Genomic DNA, 23,610 nt, shown 5'->3' with positions numbered 1-23,610 from the left:
TGTGTTTTGTTCTGCTCTGCTACTAGGTTGTGTTCCTTAAAATATAAACAACTGTCCTTTTCTTCTTGATGAAACTTAAAAGAAGTAGTTTTTGAACTGTCATTATACCTTATTTACCAAAGGTAACTTGAGAGAGAGCTTTAGTTGATCACTTAAGTACTACTAGGTTTCTGAACTGGAGAGTGGTGTTGTGGTTCTTACTTTAAGTTTGTGGAATAGGATTGCTCGTGCCCTAGCAACGGAAGCGGGTGATGGGAACTGTAGTGATTGCCTCAAGTAATGATATGTTCTGTCGTCAATAGAATGGCTGCCAAGTCATGAATAAGTTACTCAGTGAAGTCCTAAGGAGTGTATTTTGAGTAGTAGCTTGTTGCAAAGAGTATCGTTAAGACAACAAAACAGTATAATTGCTTTCAGTCAAAGAAGTGTTGCAATAAAGAAGATGCAGTGGGATGTGTATAAAATGGTACAGTGAGTCTTTAGACATGGGGCAGAAATGGATTCAGGTTCTGTGACAATCAGATGGCAGCACTTAGGAGTAGTTAAATGCTTACTCCAGGAGTAGTTAAATCCTTACTCAGGAATGGAATCTCCAGTGGGAATCCTGCCTCCATGTATAGCCGATGGGAAAAATTCATCCCTATAGTGAACTCAGAACATTCAGCATATGGGAAAACACCTACTCCAGTGACGAGCTGTTTACCAAAGTTTTACTGACTTCTTTGACTTACTAATTTATTGCAGTTGGTTGTCGGCTGTTTTAGCATCATCTTGCTAGGACCAAGGCCAGGGGAAGGTGTTACTTGCACGAAGAGCAGGCTTGCTAGGCTGGAGTATTGCTAAATGGTCAGCTGCAGAAATGTTTCACATCTCCCAGGAGTAACTGATTGCCAAACCCCAATGATAATTCAGTAAAATGATTAGATAATTGGTTTGACTTAATTGCATATGTGCACTTATCTGTAGACATGCTCTTCCTATAAAACGCTACAGAAGTTTGGGATTGAGATGCATTAAGGGCAGGAACACTCCGGTTTTTACTGTGTCTCTGAACGGGAATATCTATTCAGAGATGCCGTGAGCACAGCACTCACTGGGAAAACAGCGTACAGTTTTGCAGAAATATTTCTGCTGGTTTTTTCTACCACAAAAAGTCACTTTCCATCACATTTTCCTACTGATTTTAGATGTTCATGAGCATATTGTTGTTGATCTGTTTTACCAGCTGCAAAAGTTAATTTGAAATCCCTTTTGTTTTGTACAACATTAAAGATAATATAAATAATTACTTATGATATGTACTTCCTGGGTGTTTGTAAATATGTGTATATATCACTTGACATTACTCATTGCCAGCTGGGATTCATTAAAAACCCTATTTTTTTCTCTTCAGCCTTTTTGATGCTGTATATTCATTGATCAAAAACAAAATCCACAGATTGCCAGTTATAGATCCTGTCAGTGGAAATGCACTTTATATACTAACCCATAAAAGAATCCTCAAGTTCCTCCAGCTTTTTGTAAGTATTCAAAGTCACTTTGCTTAACTGATATTTTCTTTCTCAGTAGGCATTTTAAGGTCATTTGAGTCTTAGTGCAGAAATTTCTTGATACGCCTCCATGTTCTTTGTGTCTGTATCATTCTTAATAATGGAGAAATTAAAGCTTGATGCAGGACCTGTACATTGACTTTGGTTTAGTCATTTAAAGAAACCTAAACAACAAGGAGTTGGCTATTTGAGTAGTTTGTCGTCCTTTCTGGAAGATTTACTTGGCTTCGGAAACTTGTTTACACGAATAGAAAAAGGAATTGTCTCCCAGAGACAAGATTATTGTTACTGTAGCTTATTGCAGCCACAGGAATGAATAGTGGACCAAACAAAGCAACGGGAGTTCAAAATAAGTATTTGGTGTATAGTGTGTTTTGCTGTCTTCTCCCTCCAGTTTGGTAGCTTAGGATCAAAAGCTTTTAGTGATGCCTCACTACAAAACTAAATAAATGAGCAAAAAATTTAGTGACATCGTCTTAATTTAGAGCTGCTTTGAACACAACTAATGCTTCGAGATCTGGGCTTGTTTTGGCTTTACCTTAATCTAGTAGCAGATTACTGTAACAATCCGTAACGATCACTGGGAGGCTATGGATGAGTGACTGAAACGCATCTCCTAATGTATATACCAGTCATATGGAAACATGGTAGATGTCGAAAACTTGGTAGATGCACCAAAACTGTACTGTAAATACATGAATTCTGCCTGTCCTAGATGTCAGAGATGCCAAAGCCTGCCTTTATGAAGAAGAATCTGGATGAACTTGGAATAGGAACTTACCACAACATTGCCTTCATCCATCCCGACACTCCTATCATTAAAGCCTTGAATATATTTGTAGAGAGAAGGATATCGGCATTGCCCGTTGTGGATGAGTCAGGTGGGTGCTGGGTGTTCTGTGTACAAAAGTGGGGTAAGAGAAACGGTGCTGAGCTCTGGATTGATTTGGGGAGGAGGAGGGGAAGACAGAATTAAAAAAGCTTGAAGAAAAAAGGCAGGGGGGAGAAAAGAGAATATAAAGACATTTATGCAAGATGTAGGTTGATAGGCTTGGAAGATCTTCATGGTTTGGTGGGTCGTTTGGGGTTGGTTTTTTTCCTCATCTTTCCTTCTTGACCTGTCTGTTTTCTGTCTATGTAATTATGAGATAAGGAATGAAAGAAGGAAGCAAGAAAACTGATTTTGTATTTTAAGTACTAATTTTTGTTTTTCTTTTTAGGAAAAGTTGTAGATATTTATTCCAAATTTGATGTAATAGTAAGTATATTTCTTAAGTGGTATTAAATATTTTATATGCAGTAAGCATTTGCAAGTTAATTTGTTAATATGTCATTTTTTGGCTATTTTGTTCTTTAGACTTTAATTAACAAATTGAATAAAACAGATTCAGTTCACCCTGCACATCATTTTTTAATCATTATTTTTTAATTAAGCTGTCCTTAGTCAAGCATCTGCTGCTCTGAATGTCACCCAAAATCAGATCTGGCTGTACTATTACAGAGGGCATAGGGTTTTTTACATTTGTTTCTATTTTTGAGATGGACTCTCCCAGTCACTGCCATTCCACGGTCCGTTTTCAAAGAGAACGCAGATTTCTTCACGCAGTCGGGGTGCTTTGTACGACTCGACCTTCTCGGCGAATTAAAACTACTTGGCCCGTTCTTTTGTGCAAGTCTCAGGCTCCAGAGTATCGTGTCTGTGTTCCTTCTGGTTTATGTCTCCTTCAGGCCACTGTTTCTGGTTTTCCTCTGGGAGTTGCAACGTCACAGTCAGATTGATGCTGTGATTTGCCACCCTCGGAGAGGAAGGGCTCTCTGTGCTTGTGCTCTTCAAAAACTTGAAAGATATATTCAGTGTTTCTACCTCTGTCCCCTCCCAGCTGTATGGACTTGACTTCTAATTGGAAATTCTGGTAGCTACCTTATTTCTTAGAGTTGGAAGTGCCCAAGTTGCTTATTCCACCAGCTTGCTGGTGCTAATGAAGAATCCAGATGTCTGAAATGCTGTGTGCTTTCAGAAATAGAGACGATACTCCCAAAAGGAAATACTTTACACTTGTGGCTGCAAACAGTCTACTTAATACTGAAGATTTCACCATGTCTTACCTCTCTTTTCTAGGCGTTTGTTTTTTGTTCTTTGGGATTCTCTGCTGTGTAAGACACTGTTGTGCCATAAAGGCTGTTCAGGGAATAGGCAGTAGCTGTCCCAAGGGTGATCTAACATAGCAGAGACAATGACATTTCACAGTTGGTGGGTTCAGTGTTTCAGTTTACCTTGTCCCTGTGTTAGACTGAGGAAGGTTATGTTTCCCTTATTACCCATTCTTTTTCAGAAAGATACCAAAAGGGAGAGAGTTCCTTATGTTTTTCACTTTTTCTTCTCATTTTAATTGATGGGGCAACATAAGTTATAGGATTTTTTGAGATGCTTTATCTTCGGAAAAAATATATATTGAGACTACAACAAAGAAGACAACTACAAAGGCTTTAGGATATAATCGTTTGCTTCTAGCTGGTAACATGGGAAAGAGTTAGGGCATCTATTGTGTATTTGAGATTTTTCTCACATATACTAGTTTGCTTATTAATTGGGGGGGAAAGATATGTTGTTCTCAGTGATATGGCATCCTTGAGCATCACCTGGGTTTGAATCTGGATGTACTCTTTAATATCTTTACAACACAGCAGCTTGAAGATGCATAACACTTCATTTACTTTGCCAGCTAGCTTATATTTGTAGAAGAAAATCACCTCTGAGGTTCTGAATTAATTTTCATGTTCTTGATGAGGGAAACTTGAGAATGGTGTGATGGTATAGACATAGCTTTATATTATGGTAGTTATTGTGGGAAAGGTGGCTTCATTTTGCAGATGCTTGTTGTATTTTCTGAGCATCCTTCATTAGGAATTAGTTAACTGAGTTAACTACACCTACTTGTATCTTCATGATCATCTCAAAACAATCTTGTCACGTTCAGTGTAATTCAGTCCAAAAACGTGACCAATCACAGTATATTCTAGCCAAAAATTACTTTCATTTTATTGCGTGGTCCAGTGTTTTCATTGTAAAGGTCTGTGTTTGTTCTTCAGTGCTTCAGTACACAAAATCAACAGGCCAGGTTGTGCCAACACTATCAAAGCATCACTGTGACCTACAAAAAGAGCTTTTGCTGGCCTGGGCAAGGTCCTCTTGCTGCAAGCCTGGTCCTGTTGTTAAAATGAAACTTGAGAATATTGGCTTTCACACTTTTAATCTTCTTACTTTTAGTCTTAGTGATGGGTTTTCATTTATATTGTTTTTATAGTAGTTATGAAAATATACATACACACAGAAATTGCTGCCAAATGGCAATGCCAGCACAGTCCAGGAGAGGGAGTTTGAGCCCAGCAATAAGAAAAGTGAACAAAACCTTTAACTTGTTCTCTCACTAGACTTCCATGGATGGCGTTCAGAGCAGTTGGTGTCCTCCCCTGTCCTATGCAAAACAGCATAAAATTGGATATTCTTCAAGTATATTCTGTATATTCTAAAATCTTTACATTTTCTATTCATTACAAAAGTAGGATGAGCGACTTCAAGCCAAATATCAGACAGGAGAGGAGAGAGATTTTCACTGGCCTAATGCATATAACAAAATATCAATATTTTATCAATTAACCCAGTCTATCATATCATGTTGAACATAATTGCATGCTTGACTGTTCCCAAATCCTGAAGCTGAAGAGAATCTGCTTTGTTTGATGTATGATTTGGAACAGGCTGAATTTACACCAGAAATGCCTGTCTGCTTGATGCTAAACTGTTACTGTGAGTTCTTTCCTAAGTACTGAGATGTGTTACATGCCCTGATGGTTTGGTTTTGTTTTCCAGAATCTTGCTGCTGAAAAAACATATAATAACCTAGATATCACGGTGACGCAAGCGCTACAGCACCGTTCGCAGTATTTTGAAGGTGTTGTGAAGTGTAGTATGCTGGAAACACTGGAGACCATTGTGGATAGAATAGTGAAGGCTGAGGTGAGTTCGCTTTTTGTTTTTCCCTTCACTGTGAGTTCAAACTTGTGTTACCAAACTAATAAATAGTACAAAATTATCCTTTTGAAGTCATTTTCGTTACTTGGTGAAAGTATTTTTTCATACCTACATGTGTAAGGTATCAGTTTGCTTTATAGACTCGTAGAGATGTGGAAAATATACAGTACATCTGTAATAAAACAAACACAAATAACAGAGTATTATGACATTAACTGAACGGAATGCAAAGTGTTTCTTCCAAGCCTGCCATACATTTTGCAGACTAATAATTCTATAAACTTCATCTTAACAGTTCTATCAACTCCATCTTATAGCTAGGTTGATTGCCCTATTATTCAGGAAATTTAATGAGTACAGTTAGTTACTGCATATGGAATCCTGCACTGCTGTTATAGAAATACTGTGAAACAGGGCCAGAAAATCAATTCTTGTGAAGAAGCCTTCACTAAGCGCTCTTGTGAGTGATTTATCTGTGTGCTTGCTGTTCTTTTTGTAGTGTTTGTTGTGTTTGTTAGTACAGGGAACTTTCTTCTACACAGAGGTAAACAAGTGTGTACCCTGTTTCCGCAAAATAAGACCTCCCCTGAAAATAAGCCCTAGCGTGGTTTTTCAGGGTTTTTGAGAACTCTTGAAATATAAGGCCTACTCCAAAAATAAGCCTTAGTTACAGTTCATTAAAAAATGAATTTAAATAGCCTCCAGGCAGCTATAAATGGAAAAAAAGTGAGCATCTTTTGGAGCAAAAATTGAATATAAGACCCTGCCTTATTTTTGAGGAAACAGGGCAAGTCTTCCTCCCCTATTACGCCTCTGCAGAAGAAAATCAGCATTACCAATTTCTGTTGTCTCCAAGTTGTGATCAACTCCATTGAGATGTTTTAAATTCTTCAATTACAAGATGATTATGTTTTTATCTTCAGGGCTGTAACCACATATGGTGCTTGGTATGAGTAAAACTTCCTACTTTGCTAATCACCCCTTAGAACCCCCTTTAGGCAATTTTTACTTGTAACTTTCTGCATCTGCTTGAGCTTCTTCCTGAAATGGAATAATTTTAGCATTGCTTATGTACGAATTTCAAATACGGGTGACTTTGTCACTACCTTAAGAAGCTTTAGATATTAGGATTTTAAGAACAGCTCCTACCCTTTGGTTTAGTCCAAACATAGTGTGATTATGTGTAAAAGCAGGTCAGTCAAAACTACGGGCTGTTTTTAGCTGCCAGACGAGTGCTTGATCTACTGGAAATGAAACCATTACATTGTCCATTTTTCTTGAATTCATTACACTGAGAGAAGAATAAAATGATTAAATACATGCATAGACAAAAGCTAATAACCCCATCTAAAATATCGCCAACATAGTTTCATCAAAAAGCAATTAAATTTCTCTCCCTTCCCCCTCTTTTTCTTTCCTCCCCATGTCAGGTGGGTATGATTGTTCAAATAATTCACAGCTCCTCTTTTCTTGTACCTCGCTAGCATTGAAGTGGTTGAACTTAACCATAAATGAACATACCTATTAAATCAAGACTGATGCTTTCTTGCTATCACCCCTATGAGAAGATGACAAATTATTTTCATTTTCTTCACCATTATAGCTAATTATTTAAACTTAAAATAGTAGAGAGAGAGAATTCACTTGGGTAAAAAGTGAACATGTAGTAGGACGCTCTGGTTCTGCAGTGGGGCTTTCAGTGCCATCACCTGCTCTGGCCCATGAGCCTCTGGACACAGGACTATCCACCTGCTTTCCCTACACTTAGAACAAAAACGCTGTGGTATTAAACGTTTCCTAGAATAGATTTGTAAGGATAAGATAACTGTTTAAAAATATAGTCTCACACTTGATGAATGTTTCTTCCAAGTTGTATACTTGTGTATATTAACCCTGCAGGGTCTGCGCTGGGTGGGTTGAGTCTTTTTTTCTGTCCTCATGCAAAATGAGGATTTGGCACTTAGTGTAGCCCTACCAGAAAAATCAGCTTAAAACCAACTTTGATGTATCAAGATACAAATACTAGTGCTGTGCTTCTCTCTGAGAAACTATTTGTCAGAAAGAAGCCTTTTATTTTCCTGTATGTTATTTTTTGAGACCGCAGGCCGGGCTGAGCAGAGCCTGTACGTTGAGGAAAAGTCTTTGATGTAAGTGCCACTTTTGGAGAGCAAAGTTATTTTAAAGACCTAGATCATGGCTCAGCTGCCACTTCAAATCTGATTTTGTTGCTATGTCACATAGCTGGGTGCTTTTAAAAAATGCGCTAGTTTTCATTTACATAGGGCAAGCATGTTGGTGGTGCTGTGTGAGATCAGTATCACCAACATTTGGAACCTCTTTTTTTTTCTACTTCATACTGCACTAATGTAAATTTTTTATTTATTTGCTTTAGCTATTATTTTAAATCAGGCAAATATCTCAAAATATTTTTGCTGCTTGCAGGTTCATCGTTTGGTGGTAGTGAATGAAGCCGATAGCATTGTGGGTATCATCTCCCTTTCCGACATTCTACAAGCTTTGGTACTCACACCAGCAGGTATGGACGTTGCCTTCTGAGCTTTGCCACAAATCACGCGGTAGTCCGTGCACCTTGCTGGTTTTATTTGTCAATGACAAACTTTGGATGTTCAACTTTCGTAACTGCTTTATCATAGTTCTTAAATACACTTTACATTTTTCTTCAGGAAAAAGCTGACAAAATATTAACCATCAGTCTCTGGCTCACTGAGGAATGCAGGCAGGAGCTTCATGAATGTCATTGCTGTTCATATAGCTTCTTTGTAGAAAAAAAGGTTTTGATTATTTTTTTAACCAGGATAACGCTGAATGTTGCACATATTGACAACATCTACAATAGAGCACCTTCCCAAATTCCTGTGCTGTGGTCTTTGGTTGGCACAACTGTCTCAGAAAAGTTACCCCCAACAACCAGAATTCTTTCAATAAAATCTCTAGTGTTTTACTAAACATGATCAGGCTCCTTTTAACAAGAGTATCCCACAATAGGTTTACTTCTACTACTTTTATGTTGGGTGGGGTGGGCAGGGTTGGTTTGCTTTTGTTGATTTTTTTTAAGTTTTACCCCAGTTACTAACCTGCTTTATGTTCATAATTGTAACTTTCACCACATTCAGTGCCACAACTAAAGCAAAGCCCTCTTTTGGCTTTGTGAGGAAGACGAAAAATGTCTTGAGGACTACAATTTTGCCTAAAAAAGTCAGACTAAGCAAATTGAACTGGATACATCTATTAAAAAAGAGTCTAAATGTGAGCTTGACTGGGATCTCTTACTTGTGCTGATAACATGATAATCTCAGAGTATTTCTCCTCTGTAGATCTAAAAAAAGTTAAAGTAGCTTTTTAGACTAGTAAGATTTCTCTTCTGAAAAGATGTCAGTGAATCTGGTTCCTTTTAATGGCCTTGGAAGAACATGCAGCCAAGCTTTCTGTGAAAGGAACCAAGGAACCATGCTGGTAACGGAGCAAGGTTTACACAGAAAAAATGAATCTGGGGCCTGACAAACCAAGAGCTTTGTTACACTGGAGTTACACGGACACTGAAGTTGCAACCCTGTGAGCTGATACCTGCTCTGTTATTAAAAAGGGCATTTCCCGCTCCCATACTCTGGGCCATGTGCTTCTGGTGTTTAACGTGTGGCAGCACCCACAGTTGAGATCCCTCTGTGCGCTGCTTTAGCTCGTCGATCTGACAGGAAGCTGAGCCAGCAAAGAAGCTGCTGAGTTTTGCCACTGGCCTGCGGAGGAGTCTGGTGTGGAGTACAGGGGTTAGAGCAATAGAGGGAGCAGGATTGTGCCGCTGGAAGAGATGAGGTGAGCGAAGGCATTTCTAGGAGCAGTTAGGTGTTACATTGCAGTTCACAGGCACCTGCCTGATTTTAGGTTGGGATTTGTCTCAGGAAGTGAGGATGCCTGCAACATAGATCTAATTTGTAGTCTGGAGTGTGATTTACCTCTTAAAGTAGATGCGTAAGAATAATCAGATAAATCATGCCCTTAAGTGTCCATTTCTCTTCACAGACTAGAAAGGAAAATGTATTGACTTGCAGAAATTAAGACCAGCCTATGTTAGGGGGAAAAAGTATCAGTTCTGTTGTAAAAACTGAAGAATTCATTAAATACATCCAGTATTTTGATTATTCATTATGAGTAGTAACTCCAGGTTGCTGGCAAGAGATTTTTGCTCTCTGGAGTTGGATGCTGAAGCCAAACTCACCATAGGGTTCAGTCGTTACCCAGCATGTGGCTCATTTGAGCACCTGGAGAAGAGGCAAGATGCTACACTGTCCTGCTGAACACGTCTCTCAGATCCCTCCTGTGCACATAATCTGCCTCTGAGCCAGAAAAAATGGGTCTGTTGACACAGTGTAGTTAAACTGAATTCTTACGCAGTTTGTTCTCAAGCAGGTCTTCGTTTTTTGATGCTATTATGATTAAGCTTGGCATCTAAGCTGATGGACACATTTGAAGTGGGGCTTTTTGGTTGGATTCTTTAAAAATGCTTGTGCTGGAGAGAATCTTCAAAGTCACTTTGCAAGTTCTGGGAAGTTAGTAATGACGTTAGAAGCAATATGGTCTCGAGGCCTTCCTCGTTCTGTTTTACATTAGCATTTAGCAATCCTGCAGTGTATTCTTTATAAATTATATCCAGGAGGAAGGTTCTGATAACGTGGTCGTAGTTCCAGTGTTAAGAATGAGCTGTGTTTTTCCAAAAGCCAAGTGCTCCGTGCGTAAGGAAATCACGTGTGCCTTTCCTCTTGTGTTAACAGGTGCCAAACAAAAGGAGAATGAAAGCGAATGACTGCCCTGAATGTGCGCACGTTTGTAGGAGAACTTGAACAAAGCTTCTGGGTCAAGTTTGTCTCAAGAACAGTGACTGCAATAGAACAGAGCAGGATGGTTGAGAATGTGTATTGGGACTTGGTGATGGCTGATGAGTCTATTCCCCCCAGTGATGTCGCAAAAAAAAAAGCAGCATGACAAAAAGCTTATGTTAAAATGTAGGCTTGTATTTCAAAATGTCTTCAAAACATTTGCTGGAAGACTTCACATGATGTCCTTCATTAAAATGCACTGTATTCTGAAACTTTTTCATTTTGTATTTGACAGAAGTCACTGGTCAGCAATGGATATATGTGACATAAGGCAAGTGTATGGCATATTCATATCATAGTGCCTTATGTCAAAATACAGCAATATGTCATCACTGTTGCCCATCACTGTCAAAGGAAGTGTTGTGCTAAACAAGACACTGTATTTGAATGTGAAAGTCTTTAAACCTAAAACCAAATCAGTTTCAGTTCTCATTAGATTTGTCATAAAAGCTGTAATTTGAATATCGGTAGACTTCTTTAAAACTTTAATGACAGTTTTTTGTGTTAAATGTTGCATTCTGAACGGAGATGTAAAACAAGACTGATTTTAAAAACAGCTTTATTTATTTTTACTTTCATGACAATTTTTTACACATCTTTGGTGGATAGCTAAAATTTCACCATATCCATTAATAAACTGTTGATTGTTATACAAACAAGTGGTAAATTTTCTCATTATTTAGAACTTTGGAGTTGCAGAAGCTGTGGCCTGTTGATCAGTCCATGTTACCCGAGCTGAAGATTCCAGACGTGCGGATCCATAGAGCTCTGTGCTGCAATACACAGGCACCGCGGAGGAAATCAGGTGCCAGAGAACACCTTTTCATCTGTAATAAGGTGCAAACTGATGTTCGTATAACAAAATGGAAACTTTTTATTGTATATGATTTGTACAGAAGCAGAGGAGCGAGGAAAGTTCATGTAAATGTCCTGTAACGTTTGAAGATGAGACTCTTATAATTGTAGATTCTTGGAGATGGAAGAAATTAAACCCTACTACATCCGTTTGTTTTTAGCAGTTCTTAACAATTACTTGTTCCTATATAGATATACATGGATTTTGATTTGTGTAAAGCAGGTATAGAAGCATTCTTATTTTCTTTCGACTTTAAGGGCGGCTCATGCTAATGGAATTATGCAGCCAGTGCTCTTTACTGTGGTTCCAGCCTCAATACTGTACTGGAATCGTGGTAGACTGATCCAGTATTTTCCATTTGTAAACACTGAGGTTAAGGGTTAACAGTTTTCTGTTTGCTTATAAAATGTGAGGGGTTTAATAGTAATGAAAAACCCTTTCTTCAGAACTTTTCCATTTCCTGTAAGAATTTAAATTTTGAATGAAATGAAAATTTTCTTCTTGCTGGCATCTTCCATGTAGAAAAATATTCCTGTAGTACATAATGGAAATTATGAAGGGAGTGGAGCATCTCCCGTGTGAGGAAAGGCTGAGGGAGCTGGGGCTCTGGAGCTGGACAAGAGGAGACTGAGGGGTGACCTCATTAATGTTTATAAATATGTAAAGGGTGAGTGTCAGGAGGATGGAGCCAGGCTCTTCTCGGTGACAACCAGTGATAGGACAAGGGGTAATGGGTGCAAACTGGAACACAGGAGGTTCCACTTAAATTTGAGAAGAAACTTCTTCTCAGTGAGGGTGCCAGAGCCTGGACGAGGCTGCCCAGGGAGGTTGTGGAGTCTCCTTCTCTGCAGACATTCCAACCCGCCTGGACACCTTCCTGTGTAACCTCACCTGGGTGTTCCTGCTCCATGGGGGGATTGCACTGGATGAGCTTTCCAGGTCCCTTCCAATCCCTAATCTGTGATTCTGTGAAACTGTTCTTAGACTTTATCTTTCTTACTATCTGAAAAACATTGTCAAGTCTTCTCCAGCACCTTTTCTGACGAGGTATTATGAATGTCGACTCTGTTCCCTGCATTTGTGGACAGTATCGCATTGAAATAGCTGGTTTGGCCCAACAGCAGCGACCTCAGGGTCTGGTGCTGATTGCTGCCATCAGAGATGAGATCAGCACCGCTCCCATTGTGGAGGAGATGGCCCAATAGAAACTAAAAATAGATGCATCTTTGTGAAAGCCCAGGTATCGCTCCAGCACCTCCACTGCCGCCTCCTCAGGAGGGATGTGTGCGAGTTGCCAAAACACATTGTGAGATCTCTGCTTAGCGCTTGTCTGCATGAGCATCTTGTCCAGTCCTGTATTCAAGGTATTTTCGAAGAGAAGGGCTGAACCACCGATAGGTACCTTCTTATATACTTTTTTAGCACAAGGTCTATTGGCCCTGTTCCACACAGACAGCTTTGGGCTTGTCTGAATAAATTAGTATGCGGGAAGCCAGAATAAATTTGCAGTTTTCAAACAACCATGTACAGACTTCCTATTTTAACACTATTACAAGCGCTGTTCATGTGTTGTGGACACAGGTATAGTAGAAGAATGGAAATCAGCCTCCTCGGTGGTACAAAACTGTATTTAGAAAATTTCTAGCCTTTGCTGCAACTCAGTTCTGAATTTGAATTTATGAGAAGCAGAATTGCAGCGTAACTCCACGAGCATGAATAAAGAGCAGTGCTATCAAAAAGTCACTTGGCTTGTACTGACACAAGTACCAGTGCTGATGCAGTAAACAAAACTACAGAAATCAAGTCATCTTTCATACAGATCAGTTTACTACAAAGTTAAAAAAATGCTTGTTCCAGCCTAAGGGAGGGTCAGGACTAAGCAAATGAAGGTAGAGAAAGGAGGGGTGACTCAGCAGCAGAGCCACAGGTACCAGATTAAAGTGACAGTGCAACTAAAGCTGTGATCTCCAGCTCTTCATGTGGCTTGTGAGAGGCCTCAGCCATGGAAAAGAATCAATAAAATGTCATTAAACTCAAGTTTGTGCGCATTTTTTCCCCCGGCCAGGCAGCAAGCAGTACCTATAGATGTGAAACCACGGCAGCAGCTCCAGGTGCTCCCATTCTCTCCCTGGACCAGGCGGTGCTGCCAAGGGAGGTGGCAGTGACCTTCCCAGTGCTCGCCGAAAGCCTCTTCAGTGGCACGGATGATCTTCTGTCCGGAGGATGTGAGATGCTGCAGAAATGGATTCCACTCAGCCAGCAGGATGGAAAACATAATTGATGCCTGTGCTTCTCTGTGCATTTCCTTGCCCAGCAAGAGATGTGTGTGAACGATGATTATTCTAAAGTGCTGCTTGGTCTTGGAAGGGAGCAGATTAAGTTTGGGTTTTACCTACTCTGAATATTTTTAACTGTTGAAGTGTAAGAAAATGTTTATTGGTAGACTTCAGCCCTCAATATTTTCCAATATCTAGAGATGTTTTGAACTAACTTAAAAAAAAAATCACCCTTTGCTGGCATTGATCACTTGACTGATGAAAACATTTTCCTGTTTTACTTCTTTTTCTTTCTGTTAAAAGGTCTGAGATCTTTTAGCCCCTGCAGACAGTGTTTGCTGTTTATTAACTGAACTGCAATTGTTGCACATCCAAGGCCTGTTCATCTCATTTTACTAAGGAATATTATCCTGCTGGGGGTGTTTGGGTACCACAGAAAGAACCAGCCTCATTTTCCGAGCCCTGAGCTCTTGTTCTCACAGCAGAGGAATCTGACTGAAGCGGCTCCAAGACAGCACATTGCTTTGAGAACACTCCTTGCCATCTTTCGATAGAAGTTAGGCTAAGTCGGACTCTTCCAGCTTTAATCCAACTAGAACTAAAGCCACATGTCATCCTGTCATACAACAGGTTGTCAAACTGTTCATACTGAGACCTCCAGTCCAAAAGTTTCTATGAACTTTCACCCCTTCTGCTCCCATATTGAACGCTTATTAGGGGTAATTTCCAGAGGAAAACGTCATTCTGAATAATTTAATACTACCCTTGTGTCCTCATAATGTATATTATGCAAAACTAATGTTCTGCAGAGGCTGCTCTCTACTCTTAACTTCAGGTCTTAATTTAAATGTGGTTTGGAAAGTCACTTCCTTCGTCCCCATTTGTTCGATGATGGTGCAGTCAGACCTGTTCCCAGTGAGGTAAATGGGAAGAGGAGGTGACCTGTACTCATGCATCAAACTCCTTTAAAAAACACAAACACCTTGTCCCTGCCAGCTGCATCCCAGGACCTGTATGTTCCTCAATTTGATTCTACCGCTATTTTGCCAGTGTTTCTAACTGAATATTGGAAAATATGATCTTTGTGAAAATGCAAGAGGGAGTAGGAACGAGTGTACGATGGAACTGAATGTACTTTGTAAGCTCCGTGGCAGGAAGGTCGATGCTGTCAGTGTGGAAGCACGCCCAGCGCAAACACTGCACTGGGCAAAAAACTCCTGGGGAAGGTCCTGATCTGCCAAAGGACAGAGCAGGTAATTAATTATACTGGTAATTGCTGTTACAGGAATTGAATGCACGAGTCAGAGCTGTTCTGCATTTGGGATCTGAGTAACAGCGTGTTTGTGGGTTTGTATGTATTGTATTAGCATAAAAATACTTATGTTTCCTCCATGAAATTCATCATTGTTTTTCCTCTATCCTGGTTTTTCTTCCATCACAACAAAGCAGCTATAAGCAAGAAAATAAAATATATGTTCCCTTTCCTCAGCCTCCCTCAACATCTGTTGAGTATATGGCTGCATATACATAACCTTGCAGTTCTTCCTTCTGGCATTTTCTCTTTTTCACTAAAAAGGCCATATCTGATGTGCTGCATTCATTAATACAATTAATTGCATTTATCATCTGAACAGCTGCGAAGGCTGTGTTTGATTTGAAGGAGTATCCGGTCAATTCAGACATAAAGCAGGGCTGGAGAACAGCCAGCGGTGCATCAGCGCACGGTGTACGTCACTTGTCCGAGTTCCCTGAACTCCTTTGCAGCTCCCAGCACAACTCGCAGACCCTGGGGGAGTGAAGCAGCTGGAGCAGGACCAGGGAACGCTGAGGTTAAGCCCTGATGCCGCGCTGGGAAAACACAACCCAAGCGTCACGCTTGTTAGAGGCAAAGAGAATTTCAGAGAAAGGCCACTTCATGTGAGAAGCTGTTCAGCCCTAAACATATTAACACAAACGGTGAGTTCAGATCCCATGCGGTGCCCCAATGAGACGTTCCCTCTGGCCCGGAGCCCTCCAGGCGCCATCTGGACTTCACCTGGGCAGGAGAAATGCACTGACGGCCTTATCGCCATCCAGATCAGCTCATCCCTGCTTCAGCTGCTACCGCTTGCACAGCAGCATTCCAGAGCGCTCAAAGGCTGCTCGGCACCGTCTCCAAGTCCTAGAGCACGGAGGACAGACAACGTTCCCCAAAAGTTCCTTATTTGCCTGTATTTCGAGCATCCCAGTCAAGATAGAACAAACACCTGAGAGATCCTCATGTAATAAGGATTATTGGCCATCCAAAGAGCCAGTGGAAGGACATCACAGCTTTTTCTGCAAGTTTACAAAACACCCATGCCCAGGAAGGATGAGTTCTAAGCTCCTGCTGTGATGCAGGCTGAGCAAGCACGGATATCCTATGGTGGGACAAACCCATTGCAATTAGCGACAGTAAATAAAGCAGCTGAAGGGGTGAGAGAAACCCTGCATTAGTAAGCTCTCCTAAATGAGTACAGAGTAAGTGCAAGTTAACAGAAATGAGATAAATAAACAAGGGTCTGACAGGTGCATGAGAGAAGAAAAAGAGAGTAAGGGAAAAGACCTAATCAATAAAAATCGGGTGGCAAGGAGGGAGCAAAACCAGAAGCTCTCGCAAATGAAGAAATATTGGTGCTTACCACTTTGAGCACATGGAAGGGTAAAAATGTACTTCTGTACTTCAGCAGAGTGAAAAGCACAGCGCCTAAATATGATGGGGAAGCCAGAAAAAATGTAAGAATATATATGGAAGCTGAAAGTGTAACTACCCCAAATTTCACCTGTGCTTCCAGATCCATTTACATCATTGGAAGGTAACTCTTGCTTTAGTTTTTTCAGTCCTCTGGCTTGGTAAATGGCCCAAATTTTGGACCACGCCATGGGCCTGGGGGGTGCAAGGATGGCAGCGAGGCGACTCAGGGGATGGTCCTGCAATCTTCATGTCTTTTAACACACCGGACTCGTGTCTTGTTTAAAAAGATGTCTGTTAAAACATGCAAGACGAAAAGGTGCCTGCAGCGGGCAGGTCGGTCCCTCCGCACCTCACAGAGCTGTGAGGGCAGGGTTTCTGAACGCTGCTCTGTCCTCAGCCCCACCAAATCCACCCGTGTGGCAGGGTCACCCCAGTCCCGCGGTGTGGTACCCTGCAGCCGCGACCAAAGGGGAATCTGTGCTGCAGCAAGGGGAAAAGAGAGGCTGGAGGTGGAAAAGGAGCACGCAGAGTGACATCCATCACTGCTGTCACTGCCGGAGTACACAAACCCACTTCCTCATCAAATAATGATCCTTTCATCACGTACCTATTCACTAAATGCATCTGCTGTTTCACAGGTTACCAGTACTTAGCCGTCGAGATCCTATAATCCAGAAAAGAGTACAGACTATCCCAAAAATGCAGATATTGCCTTAAAGCTTGTCTGCTTCTTCAGAAGCAAATCGCTTTTGTGTATAAACAGCTTTCTTTTGCTTTAGTTCTCTGCCCTTGTACCAGATTAGATGAACAGCAGTACATTGGAATGAACAGTGGAGATCAGGGAGAACACACCCATATCCTATAACACCATCAAGCTGTTAGGTTGGTTTAGTTGTATCAAACAGTTTTACTCTAGCATAATTGCATGTTAGATATATGAGTGTACACCCCCAAAAAGACAAGATATATATAGATAACACAATTTTTACTTCTAAATAATGTTCATTTTTCTGTAAAATGTCGAATGGGTAAATATAACCAAAAATGTGTGCAAAGTCCTTCATGCCTTTCTCCCTTAAACTCTGCTGCATGTGCTGTTGGAGACTTCCACACTGTATGGATGCACTCACCTTTTTTCCAAGCCTAAAACTCACAACACGTCCCAGTTAACACTTTTCCTCCACCCCTCGCTCTCTCCTTTACGTGCGTTTGCCAGCACTTCACACATGTTCAGGTCCAATATTTCCCAGAACACCACAATCTGTGTGCAAAGAAAATGCTCTGGAAAGGCACCAAGGAGGAGCCCCCGGGGCTGGGGGTGGTGGCACCTCAGAGCGTGGTGGCCCTTGGCGCCCGGGAACGGACCAACCGGGCAAATATTTAATGAAATATAACAAGGGCAAGTGTAGAGTCTTGTATCTGGGCAGGAACAACTCCAGGTTCCAGTGTAAGTTGGGGAATGACCTGTTGGAGAGCAGTGTAGGGGAAAGGGACCTGGGGGCCCTGGGGACAGCAGGATGACCATGAGCCAGCACTGGGCCCTTGTGGCCGGGAAGGCCAATGGTACCTGGGGTGGGTTAGAAGGGGGTGGTCAGTAGGTCAGAGAGGTTCTCCTGCCCCTCTACTCTGCCCTGGTGAGACCACACCTGGAATATTGTGTCCAGCTGTGGCCCCTCAGTTCCAGCAGGACAGGGAACTGCTGGAGAGAGTCCAGCGCAGGGCAACAAAGATGCTGAAGGGAGTGGAGCATCTCCCGTGTGAGGAAAGGCTGAGGGAGCTGGGGCTCTGGAGCTGGACAAGAGGAGACTGAGGGGTGACCTCATTAATGTTTACAGATATATAAAGGGTGAGTGTCAGGAGGGTGGAGCCAGGCTCTTCTCGGTGACAACCAGTGATAGGACAAGGGGTAATGGGTACAAACTGGAACACAAGAGGTTCCACTGAAATTTGAGAAGAAACTTCTCCTCAGTGAGGTGCCAGAGCCTGGCCCAGGCTGCCCAGGGAGGTTGTGGAGTCTCCTTCTGTGCAGACATTCCAACCCGCCTGGACACCTTCCTGTGTAACCTCACCTGGGTGTTCCTGCTCCATGGGGGGATTGCACTGATGAGCTCTCCAGGTCCCCTCAGTCCCTGACATTCTGTGACTCCGAGATCCCGTGAACCGCTGCGCACGCGCGGCTCTCCAGCCCCCTCCCAGCCAATCCGCGTCCCCTCTCGCCCTCGTTCGCCAGCCCCGCCCCTTTCTTTGAACGTTACTGCAGCCGCCTCTCTCGGCCAATCGCCGGCCGCGCTTCAGCAGCACCGCCCAATCGGCTCGGAGGGGCGGGGCGAGGGGGCGAGGCATGACGCAGCGAGTTTTTCCCCTGGCGGCGCCCGGGCCCGCTCTGCACGGCGCCGAGGTCGCGGCTCCGGCCTGTGACGCGTGACGCACAGGTACGTGAGGGGCTGGCGAGCGCGGCGGTCACGTGGGGCGGGCGCTGCTGCCAGGCGCCGCGGTCCCGTGCGCTCGCCCCGCCGCCCCTCCCCCGCCGCATGTCGCTGGCGGCGCGTCCCGCTCCCCCTCAGCCGCCCGCCCAGCGCCGCCGCCTCCTCCGCTGTCGCCGCCGCCCTTGATGTGGTTCGGGGCCGGGCGGGGAAGAAGATGCCGCCGTCCAAGTCCCGCAAGATCGCGATCCTGGGCTACCGGAGCGTGGGTGAGCGCGGGGTGAGGCGGGGGCGGGGGGGGTGTGTGAGGGGGTGACGGGGACGGGCCGTTGTGGCGGAGGTGGCGGCGCCTTCCCCCGGCCCGGGCTCCGCAGCGCCCCGTGAGGGAGCGCGGCCCGGCGGCCCCGCCGCATCGCCCTCCCCCGCGGCAGCAGGTGCAGCGGCGGGGAGGGGAAGGGAAGGGAAGGGAGGGGAGGGCCGGGCCGCTTCCCGCCGCCGGGAGCGCGCAGCCGCGGCGGCCGGGCGGGCCCCGCCATGGCGGCGCCGCAGAGCGCGGCGGGCCCGGGGCTGCGGGGCCGCCTGCCCTTAATAGGAAGTTTCACCCCCCGCGGCGGCTGCGCTCCCGGCCGGGCCTTCCCGCAGGGCGAGGAGGTTCTTGCCCCGCCGGCGCTGTCGTTGTGCGGGCGGCTCTCCCCGACGTGCCCGCCCTGGTGCCGCTCCCGGGGAAGGGGGGGTCGCGCCCGTGGGGCTGGGCCGGGAGCGCTCCGGTCCTGCTGGCTCAGGGACGCTGTGCTGGAACTCCCTCCAAACGTGCCCATATGTAGGTTTTAGAGCCGATTTTTAGATACCGAGGGGAATTCCGTTGTTCTATTCCCACTTCTGTTTTTTTGGGGTTTTTTTGGTTTTTTTTTTCCCCTCCGCAGGGATGCTTGGCGGCTGCATCCGCAGCGTGGCGTGTCCAGCCGGTTTTGCTCATTAGGGCCGTGGGGTTGTGTTGGCTCCGTGTGTCCCCAGCGTGGGACATTCGGCTCTTGCGCGGTGCTCCTGGCACCATCCACGCAGGCTCCTCTGTGTGGAGAAAATTCCTGGAAACGTCCAGCACGAGTCTGTCGTAGCAGACCGGGTTTTGTTCTGTTGCTGCCCACACTTGTGATCCTTTTGCCTCCTCCTTCACCATCTTTGATGGAAAACAGTTTCAGATGTTTCAGTTTTTGGGTTCCTAAAGCGGAGGGGAGTAAGCCATGGTACAGCTATCCTGGTCGATCAAACTTAAAAGCGTAGATCAGCGTGGAAGATAACGTGTGGTTGGAAAAAAAGATGCTACAGTTAGATACTGTGCTGCTCTAAAAGGGGTTTTTATGCTAAAATAGTGGCTAAATCAGTAATATGTCTTTTGTTGTGCAGTCGGCAGAAAGAACCCTTAAAGCTTTTTCTTTTCTTTTTCAAGATCGTGGAAAGGGTGAATAAACCTTTCTTAGGTGTTTTGGATGTAACTGCAGCCAGACTTTGAGATGGGGTGATGTAAAAAGGATGCTGAATTTGTCTAGTCCTTGAAAGGAACAGCAAGTAGTGGATTGATCAGTTTGCACAGCGTATTTGACATCACTTATTGCAGTCCGTTTCACTGTCTGTCCTGTGTTATGTTTTCTCTCTTTTTTACTTTGAGCACTGGCAAAACCAAGCAATGGGCAGTATCAGTGGGAAGGAAGAAAGCCTGAAATTCTGTGGTTCAGAAGTCTGTGATGGGGACTAGGTGCACTGTTGAGCTTCAGTCTTTCATCTGTTGACAATGACAAGCATCAGTAAGAAATTCGGATGAAAGTAGGGTATATACTCTGTTGGGGGAAAAAATAGAAGAACTAGTGTAGTATTGTTAATCTGTTTGGTGATGTTTGAGCAATAGTACTCATGTGGAAAGGATGAGCAAAAAGTTGTATAACATCTCTTGAGACCTGCTGCTGAACTCTTTCAGCTGAAGTTTCCAGAGACGAGTGCGGTATTAGGCTTGATGGGACAAGATCAATTTTATTGGGACGACTACAAGTTGTAGGAACATAGAATTAAGAGTGGGGGGAAATTGTGGCTTACTGTAGTTTTCCTTTCATTGTCCTTGATAATTCTGTGTTACCCCTTAGGTAAAAATCTTGTATATTAAAATGGCAAAGTTACTCATCTTAAATAAGGGAGCATTAAATCTCTCGGCAAATACTTACATAAAAGTTCAAGGAGTAGAAGCTGCTCATTGGGGTTTTACTTCCATCTGTTAAAGTTGTTAGAAAAGCAGTAAAGTTGAACTGTGAGATTTAGGTTGGGTTCTCTGCTTATCCAAGTATGAGTCCCAAAGTCTAGGAGGACACCTACTTAGTTTGGCTTCAGGTGAGCTTTTGACTAAGTCTTGCTTTATATCATGTTGACTAGAATATTACCTGAACCTTGGGTGAGAAAGGATCTAATCTCTTCATAGGACAAGCTTTTGGGTGGTAGAAAATGCAGGATGTTTATGGGGAAAATGCAGCGTTTGAACAGAGCTAATGTTCATGAAGCGGGGCCAGTAATTTCAAAATCTGAATGACTGGGAGAAAAAGTTTTTCTGAATTTCATTTTATAATTAGGGAGCTACGTTCCCTATCCATTAGCATTAATCTTGAGCCTGGAACGAGGCAGGCTAACTCTGCTAGGTTGTAAGACATTTACAGTTTTATGGGTTAGCATAAATGCTTAGGTGATCTGCTCTGTGAAGTTGCATCCTCCCCTTGTAATTTCTGTGGTGTTTGAGGTGAATGGCAAGCCTTTTTTCCCCTGTGTCTCTTTCAGTTATGTATTGAAATAACCAGGTTTTGATGGCATTTCAAGCAGCGAGCTGTTCCCTCCAGTTGATGACTCAACAATTTTGTGGATCATTCAGGTCATGAGCCTCTATAGTAATGGACAGGCACGTCTTCCATGGGGATCTGCGAAAGTTGTCTGAATCTTCTACTGGCTTCGTGCTAATCCCTTGTTTCTTTTATTTACTTCAAATTTTATTGTTATCCCAGTGCTGTTGTCGAAGAGAGTAGAGGTTGGGAGTGGTGTTCTGATATAACAGTTCTCGGAACAGAAGATTCAGGAGGCTGCTTGTTTGAATACACTCCCTCTGTCTTTCAACAGCACCATCAAACCTTCCATACATGAAACTAGTGTGTGTGCTGATGGGAGAAACCTCACAAATTCCCAGGCAGACATACTTCTGAGATGCAGACAGAGTATTTGCCAGCAACTTTGGGAATCGTATTTTGGTGAGGAAGGCCAATTATGTGTGGATGTAGAGTACAGGTTGCGGCATGACACTAGACAGAATCACACAAGAATGTCTCCTTTGGGTTTTGCTCAGGCAGAAATCGGTCTAAGTTAAATTCCATTACGTAAGCGTGCTTGTCTCAGTGAGGTTCTGAGTAGAAATCAGGTGGATTTCATCCCCAAATCTGATCATTTCATAACAGGGGGAACTTGGCTTGGATTATTCTTGTTTGATGAGTGACCAGAGTGGACCAGTTCCTGGACACTTGACTCTCAAAAAACATCTGTCCTGTGCATGATGAGACATAAGATTTAAAAAAGTTACTGCCTTCACTAAAAAGAATCTTCATACTAGTGTTTTGGTCACAATTTATTATATCCCAAATATAATTGGAAATAATGGATTTGCATGGGAATAAATCAAACAATACTAAGATTTTTTTCTGAATCTCTTCAGTGTAACAGCTGCTCTAAAAACTAGCATATAGTTGTCCAAAATGCCTTGTGCTCAGTTTGGTTCTTTTTTGTTCATAGAAGAAATATGTAAATTCAGACCACAAATGCCTGTATCAAAGAAGAGGTTTCTTTAGATGATCTTGTACAGTAGCTTATTAGCGGGATTCTCTGTATTATAATGAGCTGATGGATTTCAGATAAGCAGGGAAGTGTTTGGATCAGCAGCTTCAGTCGTAGGTCGTAATCTCAGCCTGATTTTGGTTTTTCTGTTTCTATAACTTATGCTGCTGGTATTACAGATGCACTTGCCGAAACTGGAATTCTTTCTGAATTTTACACGTTCGGACCGGTGATCTGAAAATGCTCTCCTGGTCAGTTTATAGCTCTGAGAGTGAAATCCACTTAAGTTAGTGGTGACTTACCCATTTTCTTCCCCAGCTAGATAGTACTCAGTGACCTTCAGGTTTTATACATCAGCTTTTTGTGTCGGTGGACAGCAGTCCATACTGCAGGCAGAAGTAGTTGTGCTCTGTGACTGCGTTATGCAGGCAGCAAAAAAACTGTGGTGGAACAAAAACATATGCCAAGATTAGATTTATATGGAAAGGCTTCCAGGTGGTTGTAGTAAGCCAACAAATGCTTCTCCCCTTTATACCTTGCCTGGAAGCAAGAAATGCAGGAAAAAAGTAGAGCCTTTAATACATACCTGTCAATAGTAAGAATGATTGTTAAACAAAATGTAGCTACTGTTTTTGAATACATGAGTTATTTTACTACTAGGAGGTTTGTATTGTAAAATGGAGTTGAGGCTTTGCTTTTCAGTTCTGAGAGATGGCATCTGTTCGCACAGCAGTATTCCACCCCGAGGAGAGATCCCTTTGATATTGGATGGAGGGAAGTGGTAATTTTAGCAGGCAATAAATTGCCCGTTTAAATGTCAAGAGAGAAGGAATGGAGAAATTACTGCTGTTGTGCGCTGTAATTTGGTTTACAGAGCTGGTTGTGTCTTCAATGTTAGAAATCCTGAGATTTAACAGGAAAATTGAGCGGTTCAGGATCCAACCAACACCCAAGGTTAAAATTTTGCCGGGTTCCTAAAAAGTGCCAAGATGATTTTCATAGCACTTCCCTTGTC

General features: G+C 43.0%; 2 protein-coding genes and 1 long non-coding RNA gene across 15 annotated transcripts in view; 2 read left to right on the top strand and 1 right to left on the bottom strand.

Moving 5' to 3' along the window:
- PRKAG2 (protein kinase AMP-activated non-catalytic subunit gamma 2) overlaps positions 1–11,131 on the top strand; it is a 234,603-nt gene extending 223,472 nt beyond the window's left edge. For all 11 annotated transcript variants that reach the window (XM_065050424.1, XM_065050423.1, XM_065050429.1 and 8 more), the window contains 6 exons: positions 1,394–1,520; positions 2,266–2,431; positions 2,771–2,808; positions 5,422–5,568; positions 8,026–8,119; positions 10,371–11,131. In XM_065050424.1, the coding sequence (XP_064906496.1) occupies positions 1,394–1,520; positions 2,266–2,431; positions 2,771–2,808; positions 5,422–5,568; positions 8,026–8,119; positions 10,371–10,402 (604 nt within the window). In that variant the 3' untranslated portion in view covers positions 10,403–11,131. The remainder of the gene's footprint in view (positions 1–1,393; positions 1,521–2,265; positions 2,432–2,770; positions 2,809–5,421; positions 5,569–8,025; positions 8,120–10,370) is intronic.
- Positions 11,018–18,759, bottom strand: LOC110366208 (uncharacterized). The gene is made up of 2 exons (XR_002426385.2): positions 18,390–18,759; positions 11,018–16,984 (listed from the first exon to the last, which is right to left on the bottom strand). It is a non-coding gene; the product is annotated as an uncharacterized LOC110366208 (long non-coding RNA).
- Positions 18,672–23,610, top strand: part of RHEB (Ras homolog, mTORC1 binding) — a 42,738-nt gene continuing 37,799 nt past the window's right edge. For 2 of the 3 annotated variants that reach the window (XM_065050437.1, XM_065050436.1), the window contains exon 1: positions 18,769–19,012. In XM_065050437.1, the coding sequence (XP_064906509.1) occupies positions 18,961–19,012 (52 nt within the window). In that variant the 5' untranslated portion in view covers positions 18,769–18,960. Of the gene's footprint in view, positions 19,013–23,610 lie in introns of all 3 variants that reach the window. The other variant, XM_065050435.1, reaches the window with a different exon arrangement.

Source organism: Columba livia, chromosome 2 (assembly GCF_036013475.1).
Source record: "Columba livia isolate bColLiv1 breed racing homer chromosome 2, bColLiv1.pat.W.v2, whole genome shotgun sequence".
Taxonomy (NCBI): Eukaryota; Metazoa; Chordata; class Aves; order Columbiformes; family Columbidae; genus Columba; species Columba livia.
This window is presented reverse-complemented; position numbering and strand designations above follow the sequence as displayed.